Genomic DNA, 17,500 nt, shown 5'->3' on the forward strand with positions numbered 1-17,500 from the left:
TGTGTGTGTGTGTGTGTGTCTGTGTCTATGTATGTGCAAACTGCAAGCTTATCTCCATCCTTAGCACAGACGTCTGGTCCTCTTTAGCTGGACGTGTTTTTCTCCACAGCGCTAATCTGTGAATTACACGCTGCTGCCATTACAGGAGATGTGCTGAGTGATCAGCGTGTCATTGCAACAGCAGAACATGGCCGATAAGCAAGGTGGGGTGGGGGGGTTGCAGATGTGTGTATGTGTGTGTGTGTGTGTGTTCCTTTTTTCCAGCCTCCTGCCTGTTCGGAGATGTCATTATCCGCCGGATATGTGTTTGGTTTGTCGTTTCGGTTGGGTGAAGGAGGCAGACTTGAGCATAGGGTCCTTTTTTGCCCCCCCCCCCCATGCGCACACACACTTCTCCTTGGGGGTTCACGCTTATCTGCTGGTCATAGCCAGGCAGTGACACCTTGAAAAGCACAGGATTAACACTGCTGTGCCTGAGGTTATACATTCATTATACGTCTCCAAAACAGACACGTTAGAACCATCAAAGGGGAATCACATAACAGCAAAACACACACAGACACACACATACAGACACACATACACAGACATAACACTCCCCTCAATTAAGACCAGCAACTTTTGAGCTTCTCTGAAAACGTTCCGCTGAAACATTGAGAACAAGTGCCAGTGTACACACACTTTGATGACTGCCAGAGAGAAGAGAGTGTGTGTGTGTGTGTGTGTGTGTGTGTGTGTGTGTGCGGTGGTGGTGATGGTGGGGGGAGTGGGGGGGTAAAGTGGTGTTTGTTCTTGTTAGAATCGCTCCAAAACAAACGCCGTTATTCTCTTTGTGTTGCTGAACGCCGCATAGAATCTGGGCCCTAATTAATTTGGAGGATGCCGGTGCACATTCCACCTCCTCAACCCCCCCCAACCCCCCCCCCCCCCCTCTCTCTCTCTCCCAGCCCTGGCTCCAGTCCGCCAGTGGTGTTATTTGTCTCGGGATGACCTCTGATTTCACACAACATTGGCTTTATCCTGTTATGGACAAGCACCGTTTTTTTTTTGCTGACAACAGAAGAAATGTTATCTGTTAAATAAGTAATTCCCAACTGCTCGGCGAGTTAGCCAGCAGCAAAACACTGGTATTGCTGAAAAGGCAGGCACAAAGACACAGAAGGAGATGGGGAAACAAAACAGCCATCGGAACACATTCCCCTCCCCTGTCTCTCTCTCTTTCTCTCTCTCTCTCTCTCTCTCTCTTTCAAGTTTACTGCCAGTGTTCTTACCACCCATGTGTTCACCTTCAATGCGGTGTTACCTTTAATACTAGTATACTGTGTGACAGATTTGATAGTATTTTATTTGAAGGTTCAGTAGTGTGACGTGTGAAGTGAATATTCATGAATAGAGAAATTAACTGTTACAAAAATCGGCAAATGTCCATTAACATGACGCACCGATAAATATCATGGCCGCTCTGTGTAGGGACGATGGACTAAGGGTACTTTTTCACGTGTCCTTCACAGAGAGTTTCATCCCGACGTGAGCGGTGACTTCCCCAGTTAGACAGTGTATGAATCGGATTGGATTTAGTCTGGAGTGGAGGATAAATGAATAACGCTTGATCAAAACCTTGGGCCTTATCTATATTCACAGAGATGCCGCTGACATATTGGCCACGTTGCGGGTGATGAATAGTCACTGTGATTATCTGCTGTGTTGTGGGAGAGTAGAGGCTCGCTGGAGGAGGAGAAGGAGGAGGAGGAGGAGGAGGAGAGGGGGCTCTGTGGACGGGGCCTTCTGTTATAGGAGCAAGTGTCACACCAGTGTCTCTCTCTCTCTCTCTCTCTCTCTCTCTCTCTCTCTCTTTCTACGTACTTCTCTCTCGTCTGTTTGAGCTATCGTTCCCTCTCTATTTTCTCCCTCTCTATGTGTCTCTGTCTCTACCTGTTTTCTCTTTGTCTGTCTTGCTCCCTTGTCTGACTCTTTTACTCTCTGTCCCTCACTCTCTCTCTCTCACTCCGTCTTCCTCTACTTCTATCTCTCACTGTCTCCCCTCTCCTCTCTCTCTCTCTCTCTCTCTCTCTTTCTCTCAGTGTCTCCTTCCTTCTCTCTCCCTTCCCTCTCTTCCTCCCTCTCTCTCTGTGGTGTTGTTGGGGATTGATGTGCTGGCACCTGGCACTCAGGGTTTTGCCTGAGTGCTGGAGCAGTCTCCAGTAACGTTGATGCATGGCCATGAATTATATTACGCCTTGGCAGCTGCTCATTCCCAAATTCATCTTTGCGCTCAATGATTTATTTATTTATTTAAACCATTTGTCAAAGCCCCCCCCCCCTCCTCCTCCCCCGCCCAGCAAAATAAAGAGACATTTAAAATGGTGGTGGTGGGGGGGGGGGGGGGGGGGGATATGGCATATTGCTCCTGCATAGTCCTGCATAGTCTGTGGATGCTGAACAGGTGTATCCAACAGACCTACAACGTATGCTTGGCATTTATGTTTCTGGGTATGATTAACCACATGTTTGAGACTCATTGACAGTCAGTGATCTGTAGAAAGATCTTTTTTCTTCACGTAAATGTGGAAGAGATTCGTCTTAGTACTCCTCGGAAACCTGTTTTTCATATCTATTCAAACCAGCCCAGTATCTCAGTTTCTCTGTTTTTCTCTAACTCTCTCTCTCTCTCTCTCTCTCTCTCTCTCTCTCTCTCACTCTCACTCGCTTTATCTCTTATTCTCTCCCTTTCTGTTAGATCTCAGTGCTCTTGAGTAGATTCTGTGACACAAGAGAAGCTTTGTTTAACCCTTGGCATGTTTCCCTTATTAACACCTGAATGGGAAGCCTTTTGTTCTGCACACGAGGCCCCATTCAAAGCAGCAGCCAGGGAACAAATTGAAGCAGTTGACAATTAATAGCTTTTGCTACACATTTAATTAAAGGCATGTAGCGTCTGGGGCGAGATAAACAAACAGGGAGAGAGAGAGAGAGAGAGAGAGAGAGAGAGAGAGAGCTCAGGATGAGGGGAGGTCTGAGCCCCACATGGAGGGGAAGGTTGCTGGCCCATCTGCCTCAGTGATCCAGCCGGCTCTGGAGAGGCCAGCGTCCACAAACAGATGACTTCATCTCTGCCTGAAGTCTCAAGTTTGATCCAGAAGCTTTCAGAGATTTCAGACAGACAATAAGGGTGGGAATGTTCTTGGAAATCCTGGTGTTAAGTTTTACCCGACTGGATGATTACATTTAGATCAACTGGCGGCTGAAAATGGGACATAGAGTTGCACAAAATAAATGTGCAGGAATGTAAGATATGTATGACAATAATGACAGCTTCTATCTCCATCTTTTGTGGTATGACATGAATGTAACAAAAATAAAATCCCTGGCCAGTGCAGAATTGGCTTGACATCAATGGCCAGCGGACCTGCGCCAAAGCCATGTCAACAAAGCAAGGTGACGCTGCAGTCCCCGCCAGACCCCAAGAGGGTTGACTCTAAGACAATAGCCAGAGCGCTTGGCTGTTATTCTAAAGGTAAACAGCGTCAAGGAGAGATGTCACCGTGACCTTCACAGTCACGCGGCAACCAGCTTTTTTTCTTTTTGTTTCGTTTTTTTTCCTGTTCTCTCAGCACAAAGGGCCAGTGGAGCCTGTAAGTGGCCCGGCTGACAGGCGGCCTGATGGCCAAACAAAAGCCAGCCTCGCCCGCCCCTGACGTATATCCTCCCGCCCACCCATAGCACACATAGCGCAAACACACTTCAATTAGAGCGCGGCCTCCTTCAAGAAAGGCAGGCACATCAGATCAAGATGGGTGGCAGCATGAGTGCGGATGTGTGTATACATGTGTGTGTGTGTGTGTGTGTGAGTGTGTGTATGTGAGCGTATGTGTTAGTCTGTGTGTGTGTTTTGAGAATAATACACAGGAAGAGATGAGGTACCCCTCAGAGTGACAGGGCTCGGCTTCCGGTGTGTTCAAACCCGCCTTCGCCTGCCGCGGGCGCTAATTGGACTGGCATGTGTCAGCGCCGTGCAACCACTTCCCCGGTGATATCCCCGGCCTTGTTTATCTCCATATCTTCTTCTGCCATCTCCGACCTCCCGGAACCGGGGCTGATTGCTCCCAGTGTTCAGGAAACACACCGATTTTTCCTGATTTCCTTTCAATCGTGAGTCTTCCGGAAGGCATAACATCTCCTGCCCTTTCGCCTCTGTCTCTGTCTCTTCCTCCCTCTCTCTCTCTCTCCCTCTCTCTCTGTCTCTCTCTCTCGCTCTCCACATGCTGGCAGGAAGGAAGGCTTTTGTGTTCATCCTTAGGAGAATATCCTCTGCTCAGAACGGAACACGTTTCCCATGGAAAACAAGAGCTCACACCTTCCCTCCCGTTTCTATCTATTCTTTGACGTGTGTGCTGTCAGAACATTTGCGCTCCCTTGTATTCTTGGGATGTTCTTGCCGGGATGTGAGCGCAGTAAACATGGATCCCTGGTGTTCCTGTATCGATTGGGATGTGCTGTTTGAACAACGGAAATTTACACAGTCTGTCTGTCACTAGAAAGCATGACTGGTTAAGATTTTTGTAGATAGATATACAGACATAGGGGACCGACCGACAGACCGACCGACAGACAGGTAGACAGACAGGCAGACAGACAGATAGATAGATAGATAAAGTAGATAATGTATTAAAAAACTGTGTTTACAATAAGCATGTGAGATTGCATGAATGACCAGCACTCAGAGGGCAGTCTAGAGGAGAGAAGAGAAGAGAAGAGAAGAAGAGAGAAGAGGAGAGAAGAGAAGAGAAGAGAAGAGAAGAGAAGAGAAGAGAAGAGAAGAGAGGAGGAGGAGAGACGCAATTTCACAGTGAGCCCAGTAGGTGGTTCTGGGCACGCCTTGGATTGAAAGTTGGAAATTGGTTTCACGCAAGGGTGCCCTAGTCATTGGTGGCGGCGAACAGTGGAATCCACTGGATAATTCCAGCATTAATTGATTCTAGAGGCTGGAAGTAAACAGATTGCAGCCACAGCATAGAGGACTCAAGGAGGCGGAGGAGAGACAGAAGTAAGGTGTGGTGTGGTGTGGTGCGGGGCGGTGTGGTGTGGTGTGGTGTGGTGCGGTGTGGTGTGGTGTGGGGTGGTGTGGTGCGGGGTGGTGTGGTGTGGAGTGGTGCGGGGTGGTGTGGGTTGGTGTGGGGTGGTGTGGTGTGGGTTGGTGCGGTGTGGTGTGGTGCGGTGCAGGGCGGTGGGATGCATTAGAGAGGCCCTGGTGTCAGGGGTACAGGGATCTTTTGATGGAGCTGCTTCAGCTCTCTTTCTATCCCCCTCTCTTTCTCTCTTCTCTCTCTCTCTCTCTCTCTCTCTCGTCAATCCTCCCACGCGTCTCCCAGGAGCTGCACCTCCCTGGTACAATGGGGCTCAGTGGCTTTGCTGAAGATCCACATCTGTCTGTGATCCCCCCTCCTTCTCTCCTCTCTTCATCTCTCTGTCTCTCACTCCCCCCGTCTCTCCCTCTCTCCCTCTCTCCGTGTCTCTTCTTAAGAGGAGGGCAGACTGGCAGGGATTAGATGACGTGGAAGGACAGGGCTGATTTACGGCCTCAGTCTCCGGCAGAGTCAGTCAGACAGCTGGATTAGACCTCCCTCGCTTTAAAAGAGAGATTTCACAAACTCTCACTCACACACAGCACTTTAAAGCTGTGAAAGTCAAGAACCAAATGTACATTTGCCATATATTTATTACATACATGTATTTTGTGTGTATGAGATAATTGTATATTATAGTTATACTGTAACACAAGCAAGACATGCAGAACACTGTCCAAATCAGAACACATTGAATGTAGTACCTGAACCCAAAAGCCTGAAGCCCAGCACATTCACCTGGGACTGGTCCTCATACTGTGGCACGAGTCACTTGCTAATCAAATTGAACTCCTTTCATTTGGAATTTCCTGTTCCCCCTTTTCTATTTTAGGAACAGTAAGGGCGGTTTAATTATGGCCTCAAAGTGTATCTAGCCACGCTTGAAGGGGCACCAATTATCCATTTTGGAGTAAAATGGGGCCTGGTTGGATCCATGAGGTTGTTTTTTTGATTTTTTTACCAGATGCCAGGTTTGCTGGAGCAGCACGTTCTCTCGTGATCGCCTGGCTAAGCATGCATGGACCTCGGTCATGGAGGGAGGCTGCGCGCTCTCTTTGGCTTTGCTGCTAGTGGGGCTGGCAGGAAAGTGTGTGTGTGTGTGTGTGTGTGTGTGTGTGTGTATGTTTGTGTGTGTTTTTGTATATGTTTGTGTGTGTGTATATGTGTATGTTTGTGTGCATCTATGTGTGTATGCTTGTGTATGTGTGTACATTTATGTGTGTTTGTATGTGGGGGTATGTTTGTGTGTGCTTGCGTATGTGTGCGGGGGTATATTTTGTGTGTGTGTGTGTGTGAGTGTGTGTGTCGGGGGGTGGAGGTGGCGTCCCGCTGCAGAGATGATGAAGAGGCCGGTGAGCTGAGCGGAGCGTGGCCGCGCGCGTGCAGGGGCAGATTGGAGGAGAGCGCCGCAGGACGCTGGGAAGTGAACCCGGGCCGCTCCCCGCGGAGTGACAGAAACTCGGCAAGAGGACGCCCGACGGTTACAAATGAGCCTCTCCATCGCCACATGGGGGAATAGAATATCCTATTGTGTCCCCTGCCCAGGAACTGCTCAATCCCCCCCCATCCCACCCCCCACCCCCCGCCCCATCCAAAAAAAAAGAAGCTTTGGGAGAGGGAAAGAGATAAAAACTCTGGCGCTGGCTGCAGTGGGGTGGTTGAGAGTGATGCAGAGGGCAGGGAGATGTGCTGGAGGAGCCTAGGAGAGAGGGAGCAGGGAGGCAAGAGAAGTTGGAAGAGGGTAGCAGATGGGAGGAGGAGGAGGAGGAGGAGGAGGAGGAGGAGGAGGAGAAAATGTTTCATTGCTGTTTGTGTCCCTGACTGTTGGCTGAAAATGAGAGCAAAAAGATAAACATGTTGCTGTTGTTCCCCTTTTCATACCTCGCTCTCGCTGCGTGTTTCCTGATTTATCCGAGCGCCGTTGTCAAACCTAGTTACGGCACTAAATAGCAGCGAACACAAGCGGAGGCCATACTTTTGTGCTGTGCGCTTTGTCCTTGAATAGTTTTCTTTCCTTTTTTTTAATGGTGAGTAATGGCAATGCCAGAAGTACTTAATCTCCGTTACTGCTGTCCTCTCTCTCCCCTGATCTGAGAGGTCCACATTGCAGACGCCTCTGATCGCCGTAAATTATTAAACATTTTGGGGGGAGAGAATAAGGAAAAAGGGCCGAGATAAACACTGTGGTCTGGACTTGATGCCCAATCCCCATTGGTTTGATAAATATCTCTCTCATTCTCTGCTTCAGCTCTCTCCTCACACTCTGACCTCTTGTAAGGCCGTCTGTGTTTGACTCTACCGTTCTCTTACAAACACACTAACATTCTCTCTCTCTCTCTGTCTCTCTATCTCTCTCTGTCACACACACACACACACACATACACACACAACACACACACACACACACAGACTCTCAAATCGAATGGGTAGGGCTGCTGTCCGACTGCTCTTTTGTCTAGGCCGGGGCTGTGTAGGTGGAGGGGAGGCGTCGCCGCCGAGCCGACCATCAAGCTCTTTCAGCGGCCCGAATGATTGTCTGCTCCGCTCTGCTCTGCTCTCACAGAAGCATTTCATTTCCATCCCAGACGCCAAGGCCTGGCACTGACACACAGAAACAATCTCGCTAAGTGCCAACTCCCTCATTCTCCACAGACGCTCTGGCCTGCAGACGCTCGGTGAGAGGAGAGGAGAGAATCGACTCCTTCTCCTCCTCCTCCTCCACCTTCTTGCTGTTGTGACGGGCATAAGAGCCAGTCGCCTCGACCAAGCACAAATACAAACACCCCAACCTGAATACTACAGCATCTACTCAGTCAGTGGTGGTATAGTCGCCTCGACCAAGCACAAATACAAACCCCCTAACCTGAATACTACAGCATCTACTCAGTCTGTGATGGTATGGGGGGGGCACCCTGTGGGCTTACTGTTGCAACCACGTAATTGATTAAGCACCTGAACTTGCACCAACTCTTACCCTGTTAACAATGCACATAGCTGTATGGAAATGGTGGATAGTGAAATCCGTAACCATGTGTGTGTGTGTCTCTCTCCCGCTCTTGCGGGGCAACGTGAGTCAGACTCCATTTCAGTGCGAATCGGTGAGAAGGGGGGATTTCACCTTATCACAGGGGGATTGAAAGAATCATACGATTACACACGCACACATACAAATGCGCACAAACACAAACAGCTTGGGAAAGTCTCATCTTTAGGCCCTCAGCGACCCTACCTCCCAACACCATTTGAAGATTGAGACACTCTATTACCTGTTTTTAATTAAACAAAAACAGACGCACATGAGCATTTTCAAATTAATTTCATCAATCAGTTAAACCTTTTAAAATGTTTTAATCTTATTTGATCTTGTTTAAAACAAATCAAATCTGGCAGGATTAAATCAGGTGTTATGATTGGATATGTATCATTCCATTCTTTGGTTCAGTTTATGCTAGGCGCATATCTGTTGTATTGATAATAAGGTTAGCTATTCCTTCTAGCATAGGCTAAACAGTAGGCCCTGACCATATTATATAAGCACAAAGTAGGTTCTAAACTCATCCCCAAATAGATTAGTTACAGGCTACGATACTGTAAGAGCACGGCCACACTTCAATTAACCAGTAGTAGGTTGTTTAGGGTTCTCGTTTCCTATTTTCGCCCTAACCTGTACCCTTTGCTGTCACTCCAGCCCACACCTTGGGAGCCACTGATCTAAGCCATGCAGGATCAATTCAGCATTGATCCCTCTCATACTGTATGGATAATGAAGGCCGGGGGGGGTCTGGCTAGCTGACCCTTATCTCCAGGCTCTGGGAAAGGAGAGAGAGTCTACTGGGGAGACAATGGGGGGGGGGGTTGAGTCCAATGATGGACATCATGAAGGACGTGAAGAAAGACACCTCTCCTCTCTTCTTATTTGCTTTGGTTTCTTATCTCATTTTTATTGTCTTCTCTCCTCTTCTTTCCTCTCTTGCTTATCTACCTCTCCTCTTCTATACTGTCCTTATGTCTCTTCTCCCCTGATCTATTCTCTCCTCCCAATTTATCTCCTCTCTCCTCAGCTCTTCTTTTCTTATTCTCTCTCCCGCTCCCCCCCCCCCCCCCCCCCCCCCCCCCCCCCCCCCCCCCCCCCCCCCCCCCCCCCCCCCCTCCTGACTGGCCCAAACAGATGCTGGGAACTCATGCCCACAAAAATCATTTCCCCCCACCCCCTGCACCCCCTCCCCCCACCCCCTGCACATCCCAGCTCTGTGGGCCGTGCTGCTGGAGCGTGACATGTCCTGGCTCTTTCTGTTTACTCGGCATGTTGGTGTCCAGGAGAACGCTAAACAGAAGGGACTGGTGGGCATAAAACAGTGGCAGCGGGGCAGCATGGCAGAGGGGCCATTAACCAGACTCCGCCGACGCAGCACTGCGCGCCTCCTCACTTAACTCGCTCGTGCTCTTTTGTGTGCTTTGGTTTTCTCTCCTCGTAGCGGGCCGCGGGAAGCTCCACGCGGGGAGTAATGGGCAGCGTGCTGGAGAGGGGAGGAGGGTGGGGCTTTTTAACCCTGCTAAGGGACTCATAAGAGTGGCACCACACCACACTGGCAGATGCCAACAGCAGCTGTCACGAGCCAAACCACTATTGTTGTCTTTTGCTCTTTCACTCGGTTTTTTTGTTTTGTTTTTAAATCTTTCTTTCTTTCACTCCACCATCATGCTCCCCCCACACTCTCAGTCTCTCTCTCTCTCTATCTCTCCTCCATCATTTCCTGTTTCCTCCTCAGTGTTAAATGCCGGTCGTCTTTGGCAGAGGTTACCGTCGTTAGCCTAGCCGTACTCCCCTCCTTGCCTGTCTCTGTATGTCCTGCCTGGTAAAGCGCAGCGTTACAGCAATGAACTCTAATGGTGCCTGGGCTTCACATTTTAAAACATTGCATTTACATTTCAAAAGCCTGCGGGCTGAAAGGAAAAATAAAAAAACAGTTTGGTCAATTTGCTGCCGCCGCTTGACTAATGTCTCTGCTGTCCTTTGGCACTAATGGTCTCACCACTGTCCTTTAGGTTCTTTTGGAAATAAAAGGGTCATCAAAAGAATATAACTCTCCATGAATAATTACATATATTCAGGGAGAAAAAGCTTCATTGTATGATAATATATCCATTGCTTTTAAAAAAAGAGAGAAAGGAACTCTCACTGAGCAAGAATAGTTTTGTCAGTCTGCACGATCGCTTGTAGTTCACTTTTAATCCGTTGACCTTTACTTTTCTCAGTATCTTTCATTCATCATAGCGACATGAATCTCTCTCTTTCCCTCTATTTATCTCTACACCTCCTCTCTCATCCTTTTCTCCTCTTTCCTTCTATCCCCTCCCTCCCTCCCTCTGTCTCCCTCTCTCTCTTTCTCTCTCTCTCTCTCCTGGTCCCTGTCTACATCTCTTCTCTGTGTCTAATTGCATTTCCATTCGCCCTTAGGGATGCCTGGGTAGTGCAGCCCTCTCCTGCTCCCCCCCTCCCCCCCATCCATCGCTCTAATTCCTAATCCATTTGCACCCTGCCCCTGCCAGGTCAGTTTCATGGGCTGCCCTGGAGGATATATCAGATGACCTTAGAGAGAGAGAGAGAGGGAGGGATGAGGGAGGTAGAGAGCACAAAATAGAGAGGGAGAAAGAATGAAAGAGAGAAATAGAGAGAGGAGGAGAGATCCTTGGGTGTGTAGTGTCAGCCAGAGGGGCTCTCCTCTCCTCCTGGCTCCATCTGCACCTCCCGCCCAGACTTCTCAAGCTGAAGGGCAGCCCAAGGTCAAGCTTATATATAGAGAGAGAAGGAGCTGTGTACAACACAGTGGTCAGGCCAAAGAGCCCTCACACGTCCCCCTGCTCCTCGATTCATATCTGTGTGAAATATCACTGTCACCACTCTAGCCGAGACAACAGTTTCTTCTCTCTATCTCTCTCTCTTCCTCTCTCTCTCCCTCTCTCTCGTTCTCTGTCTCTCCCTCTCTCTTCATTTCTCTCTCTTCTTTTGTAGCCACATCCAGCCCAAGTTTTCGCTGAAGTGAAGTGGGGAGAGCTGGTTGAAAAGATGACATATGTGCTCTACATGAAACAGAACATTTTGATTGATGATTTGATCCATTTGATCATTTTTTTCATGTCACCTTTTATGTGTTTTCATCTGAAGTGTGGGATTCCAGTGCCCCTAAAAAAAAAAAAAGAGGATGAAACTTCGGAGCCTTTCAAATTAAACAATGCCCGAAGTGCAGTTTGAGGCGTGATTGGATTTTTTTGGTGCTCGATGGTGGGGGTGCATCCCTCCTCAAGGACGAGGAGGAGGAGGAGGAGGAGGAGGAAGACGATTTCTCTGTCTCTGGCGGCTCGTAGCCACTTTTGGTCGTGACGGAGGAGCCATAACGTCTGCGGGCGTGAAGACAGGTGTCTGATTCGTGCTGAGATAACGCCAAAGTGACTCGTGTCTCCCGGCTTAATGTAGCAGCTACAGTTGTTTCACGCCATCAGCTCTGTCACCGCAAAAAACGCAGGCTTTTCATCCGCTCCTCACTTCTCCTTGCCCACATCAATCAAACTCACGAATGAAAAGAAAGCCAAGAAAGAGGAGGGCAAAACAGCAACAACGACAATAACACCGACAACAACAACAACAACAAAAGGGATAACACAAAGCAGCTCTTAGGCCTCAGGTCGAGCGGGGACGCTTGTCGTAACCCTTCAAACAAAGCTTTTCATCAAACAGTTCCCTTGTCCGCCCCAATGACTTACGGGCAGAAATCTGTGCTGAAAAGCGTCAGGCCATTGCATATTTATCAGATCATTGCTCCGAACAGAGCCCCCTTCCTATCACCAAACAGCCATTTTTACCTGATTTAAAGGCAATCAAAGCGCCAGAATTGACTTTATTCACTCGTTTTTTTTTTTCATGCCCCTCCCTTTGCTACCGTTATCTCTCCTCGTGGTGCCAGAAAAATGAAAGGTGGGAATACGCTGGTGTCATATTTCATTTCAAGTAGCGAGACGTTTCAAAGCGCGCGCTCTCGAAAGACTCCTCGCCCGTTGTCGTTCTCAGTCTTGAGTGACAGTTTTCGTGAGTTGTGAACAGGTAATGTTGTCACTGACCAGCGTTCTGTCGGCAACCCATCTTCAAAACCATGACAACGGAACACTTTGCTTCGCGTGCCTCTCCTTTTAGCATGCGAAGCGTGTCTCTAGGCTGTCAGACACAGCATAATAATGACAGAGGAAGCCCAAAAAAATGGCATTTAAGGGAAAGGTGTGCATATATATATATTTGTATATTTATATATTGTTTTATTATACTGTTTTCTGGTAGAGGTGACACCATTTAGCATATTAAGAGCATGCAAAGCAGGAGGTGGGAAAGACATAAGCCCTTAGACACTGATGTAAGCGCTTCAGAAGAAGTTGAAAGAAAGAAGGAATGTCAAGGTCTTCATCTTCTCTTTTTTTTATAATTATTTTTTTCTGCCCAGATTTCCTATGTAAGCCCTTTTAATAATGATAGGGTTTGTGCCGTGAGAGCTTTTTGAAGGAGGGAGAAGAGGAAGACGGAGGGTGTCTTTGAGGACTGAAACAGCTGCTCTTTGTTTTGGCCTCATATATTTTGCTATTGTGTGATTTTTTTAATATATTTAAAAAAAGAGGTTATTAGCATTCTTTGCCCAGTGTCCATCTTCCCCTTTCGGTATTTATTCAGACAAATCAGATTGTGTTTTCTCTCTCTGTTGCACAGGAGTTGGACATAACTGGCCAAACACACAGCTGCTGTCCTGCTGGGCTTGGGGGGGGGTGTGTTGGGGAGTGTGTGTGAGTGTATGTGTGTGTGCATGTGCAAAGGGAGGGGAAGGGGCGCAGATACCGGGTGCATTCCTGATTCTTTAATCTTGTAAATATTTCCTGAGCGACTGAGCGTGAGCGCTTGGCTGGGAAGGTCAGCGGCGTTGGTTGAGAGGCGGTTGACAGCTGCCGGCCAGACTTTTGATGCCCTTGCACGTCCGACTGCAACCCACCACCCCACACCCTGTCTGACAAGCGTGCCCTGTCAACCCCCCCCCCCCCACACACACACACACACAGCGCGCCCCCCTCTCATTATAACACCAAAACAAACTTTTTCTCTTGCAGCTGTTTAATGGCCCCTACGTCTGTTTTTGTTTGTTTTTCTCGCCGTAAGGTTATTGCACCTTTATGGTTGATCGGGGGGTTGGAATAATCCTCGACATCTGTTCTGCAATGGGAGGAGAAAAGGAAAGAGAGAGAGAGAGAGAGAGATAGTGGGAGAAAGGGAGAGCTACTTCTGCAAACTCCTTATTTACTGGATAAGGCCTCTTACCTCATGTGGGTGCGAGCAGAGCAGAGGTCGGCGCGTTGACTTTTAATGTGAGAGTGATGGAGAGAGGGGAGCCTCTAATGGGCTCCAAGGTCACTGAAGGAGGCTGAGGCTGAGGCTGAGGCTGCGCGCTCCGCCCGCCTCTCCACGCCGACAGGACCTCAGGCTGCTGAGCTGTCCAGGCTGAGCGTTAGGAGTTATCATTAGCAATTCTCTGCTCCACGCTCTCTCTCTCTTTTTTTTTTCCTCTCTCTCTCTCGCTTTTTTCCTCTCTCTCTCTCTCTCTCTCCCTCACTCTTTAGTTTACGAATAATGCAGTCCATTCTACCATAGCCTAAAAATGCCTTTTTTATTAAAGCTTCAGTATTTACCGATTCAATTGATTGGTTGGATCGACTCCTCGACTAACCGGCTATGGGATACTTTCAGTGTTTAGACTTTTTTAGTGATTTTCTTAGTGTACAGTATGTGGTACACACGTTAAGATGTTTGAGGTACACTTCTATACCTCAGTACAGTCCTCTTCATACACTTGTTAAGATCTTTGAGGTACACTTCTATACCTCAGTACAGTCCTCTTCATACACTTGTTAAGATCTTTGAGGTACACTTCTATACCTCAGTACAGTCCTCTTCATACACGTTTACTATTGTCCTCATACAGACAGCAGGTGCTGCAGGTGATGGAGCTTACTTCTCCATTCAGTTTTTTTCCTCTGTGCATAGACCCTCTGCCCACCACAAGATTTCAGCCTCCATCTTTCCCCTGCCCCACCACCTTGGGCAGTGATGGCACAAGTGCAGGAAGTTAATCAGGGGTCTGCTATCTCTCAGACGGCACGCGTGAAGGGGCGGGTTCCAGCGTCCCCACATACGCATAAAGGCCCCCCTGTGGGGCTTGGCTCCCAGAATCCTCCTGCCCCCACCTCACTCCCCTTCCGCGACAGGTCGGCTCTGGTGCCAACTCTGTTTAGTCCCTGCCAGGGCCGGGCAGTTACTGCCCATTAATGTATACCGCAGGCCCTCTATGTGTACCTATATTTGAAAGTCGGCAGCAGTTCGAAGTGAATTAGCTCTTCCTTATCAAGACGGATGATGCCATAATGCCGAATTGGGTCGATGCACTAAAAACGAGGGGCTATTTTGAAATGTTGGAAGGTTCATTCGCTGTGATTGCTGCAATTGAAATTGATTCAGATATTGTAAGCGTGTGTGAGAAAAGAAAAGAAAAACAACCGACAACAACAACAACAAATATTTTCAGCGTTTTAGTTCAAACCACTGGAGATTGGAGGCTTTTTAGCCGCCTCCTGTGTTTTAGCGTGAGGCCATTGTGCTGGATGATAAACGCTACTGGACCGGGACTGAAATGAATTGTGAGTAAAAGCCTCTTAGTGTCAGAGTGTATGCTTTTAATCGCATTGTACCTGCTATCCAAGTAGTCTTTCATATGGATTGAAGCTGACCGGCACTATATAAATGAGATGACGCTCATGAGATTGAAAAGGTGCTGCTGAACACAGCTTTACAAAATAGATTCCACTGGACAGCACAGATTCTTTCCTGTGCCCCTGCTGTGTCAGTGTGTGTATAGCAGTGTGTGTGTGTGTGTGTGTGTGTGTGTGTGTGTGTGTTGTCTGTTTGAGCTGCTGACAAATGCCCAGGGTGAGAAATGAATTGCTGGCTGTCATAGGTAATCATGAGGTTGTCTGGCTGCTTCCAGAGTGCTTTTATTTCCGGCGATTAGCTTTGTGCTGGAATGGGGCGGCCCGCCATTCAGGGCCTGCGCTCGGTGTGAAAGTCATGCAGCCCTTTCAAAAATATCGCCACCAGGGGCCTGGAATGCTGCATTGTTACGCAGGCAGAAATGTGTGGCTTATGTGGATCAGCGGTCTTATTCGGTGGCAAATGCTGAGAAAATGGCAGCTCATTAGCCAAGGTCAGGTTTGATAGAAACGGTGAAAGTCGTCTCTCGCTAAGACATCAATCTGACCTGGTTGGCCCCTCAAAGTTTTTTTTAGAACAAACTCAATTTGATCAAAGCCGTGCAGACTCATAACAATGACTCTCGAAGATGGTCTGACTGCAGAGAGAACGGGTCTTTTTATACACTTTTAATGATACAGACACAGCCGGTGTTGAATTGTCACGTCATATTGTAACTTACCAATCATTACTGTTACTATTTTTGAGCCTTATGTAAGTGCACATGATTGATGTTCTGCTACTCATCAATACTCAGTTTGTTACATGGTAATTAACTGTGTAGTTACACAGTAACAAAGCACATGTGATATTGGAGTTGTTCTGTGAGGAATGAGAATGAGGATCTTTACCTTTTGTTGTGGGCAATCACCTGCTATTCTGACAATGCGTTTTGTGCGAAGCATTGGTCTGTGTTAAATAATGTTTTTTCTCTCCTCCCCCCCTTCTTTCTTTCCATCTCTCTGTCTCCCTCTCACAGGAAATCGCAGCTTACTTGATAACATTCGAAAAGCATGAGGAATGGTTAACGACGTCCCCTAAAACAAGGTAAGAAAATGAAATATTTTATTTATTTACTTATCTTTTCTTGCTTAAGGAAATGAACGATTTCACAGCTCAGCGTAGCATCAACCAGCCAGAGCTTTGAATCTTCCTTCGCCATCTTAGAAGAGGACTTCCCCCCCTGAAAATGATGCCGTCTAACGATCCACTCAAGATTCATTCACACCCTGAAAAGTTTTGCTGTCGGAAAAGAAATCGGTGGCGGTTGATGGCACTTTTGAAATGGTTTGCACCTTTTAGGAGCTTGTGCAGACAGATAATGGAATATTAATGTCCCCCAATAACTCAGAATTGCCTATTAGCTCCTTATTAACACAAAGGGGCTCTTCCCACCACTCTCCGTTGTGAGAGTGAGCCTAATGTGTTCGAATGAAACTGCATATTAACTGCTCGCCAATAAAAGGAAATGTGAGTGGGGACCTTTCCAGCTATTGGCCTTTCGAGCAGATGACGTTAGCCTCACTGGTGGAGCGGAGTGGACGCTGTGGGGTCGTGGCGGGGTCACAGGCGACCTCTCGGTGCCCGGCAGCTGGAAGTGCCCAGGTGGACGATGCCAAGCGCGTGAGTCATAGCGGTGACCCAGTGACTCCTGTCTGCAGATTAGCTTTGAGTCAGACACGGGCGTACTGGCTGGAGTGTGCAAGCATTTAAAAAAATAAAAAATAAAATAGAAAAAAACAATTTCACCTTTTTATGTGCCAAGGCTGGAATTCGTGCTGGGAGTTTGATATTCTCAGTTATTTGGGCTGTCTGCACCTCAGCCTCAGCCTGGGTGGAGAGGAGAGGAGAGGAGGGGAGGGGTTCAGGGACAGACAGGGGGTGAGAATGAGGGTGGATGGGAAAGCTAATCGAGTGAGTCTGGAAGGACGCGACATTGGAGGAGAGGGGCAGGGAAATAGGGGCTGGATGAGGATGGGCTCCCCCCATCAGACAGATGGAAGGGGTGCTACTCTGACCCCCCATACTGTTAACGTGGTGAAATATGCATATGGGATTGCGTATTGCGTAACGTATGTGGGTGTGAGTCTGTATGTGTGTTGGTGTGTGGGAAGGGAGATGTGTGTGTTAGTGTGAGAATATGTATTTGTATTTTTATGGTAATTATGATTTTGTATGGGGGCGTGTATGGAAAATAGGATTGTGTGTGTGTGTGTGTGTGTGAGTAGGAATAGGGATTTGGGATGCCCGCCTCACATCTGAGTTGATGGAGAGGTTAGGATGCGTTAAGAGTGCCTGGTCCTGGTGAACAGCTCGGTGTGTGTGTGTGTGTGTGTGTGTGTGTGTTTGATGTGTGTGTGAGTGAATGAGTGTGTGTGTGTAAGAGGGTGTGAGTGTGTGTGTGTGTGTTTGAGTGTGTGTGTGTGTGTGTGCGTGTGAGTGACTGTGTGTGAGTGAGTGACTGTGTGTGTGTGTGTGTGTGTGTGTGTGTGTGTGTGTGTGTGTGTGTGGTGGAGGGGGGATCAAAAGCAGCGCAGTGTGATCT

At 48.1% G+C, this 17,500-nt stretch overlaps 1 protein-coding gene across 10 annotated transcripts in view; it reads left to right on the forward strand.

Annotated features, from left to right (window-relative positions):
• The window catches only part of camta1a (calmodulin binding transcription activator 1a), a 368,250-nt gene that overhangs the window by 126,638 nt on the left and 224,112 nt on the right, over nucleotides 1-17,500 (forward strand). For all 10 annotated transcript variants that reach the window (XM_031566626.2, XM_031566618.2, XM_031566619.2 and 7 more), the window contains one exon: nucleotides 15,935-16,002. In XM_031566626.2, the coding sequence (XP_031422486.1) occupies nucleotides 15,935-16,002 (68 nt within the window). The remainder of the gene's footprint in view (nucleotides 1-15,934; nucleotides 16,003-17,500) is intronic.

This window comes from Clupea harengus, chromosome 4 (assembly GCF_900700415.2).
Source record: "Clupea harengus chromosome 4, Ch_v2.0.2, whole genome shotgun sequence".
NCBI classification, from domain to species: Eukaryota; Metazoa; Chordata; class Actinopteri; order Clupeiformes; family Clupeidae; genus Clupea; species Clupea harengus.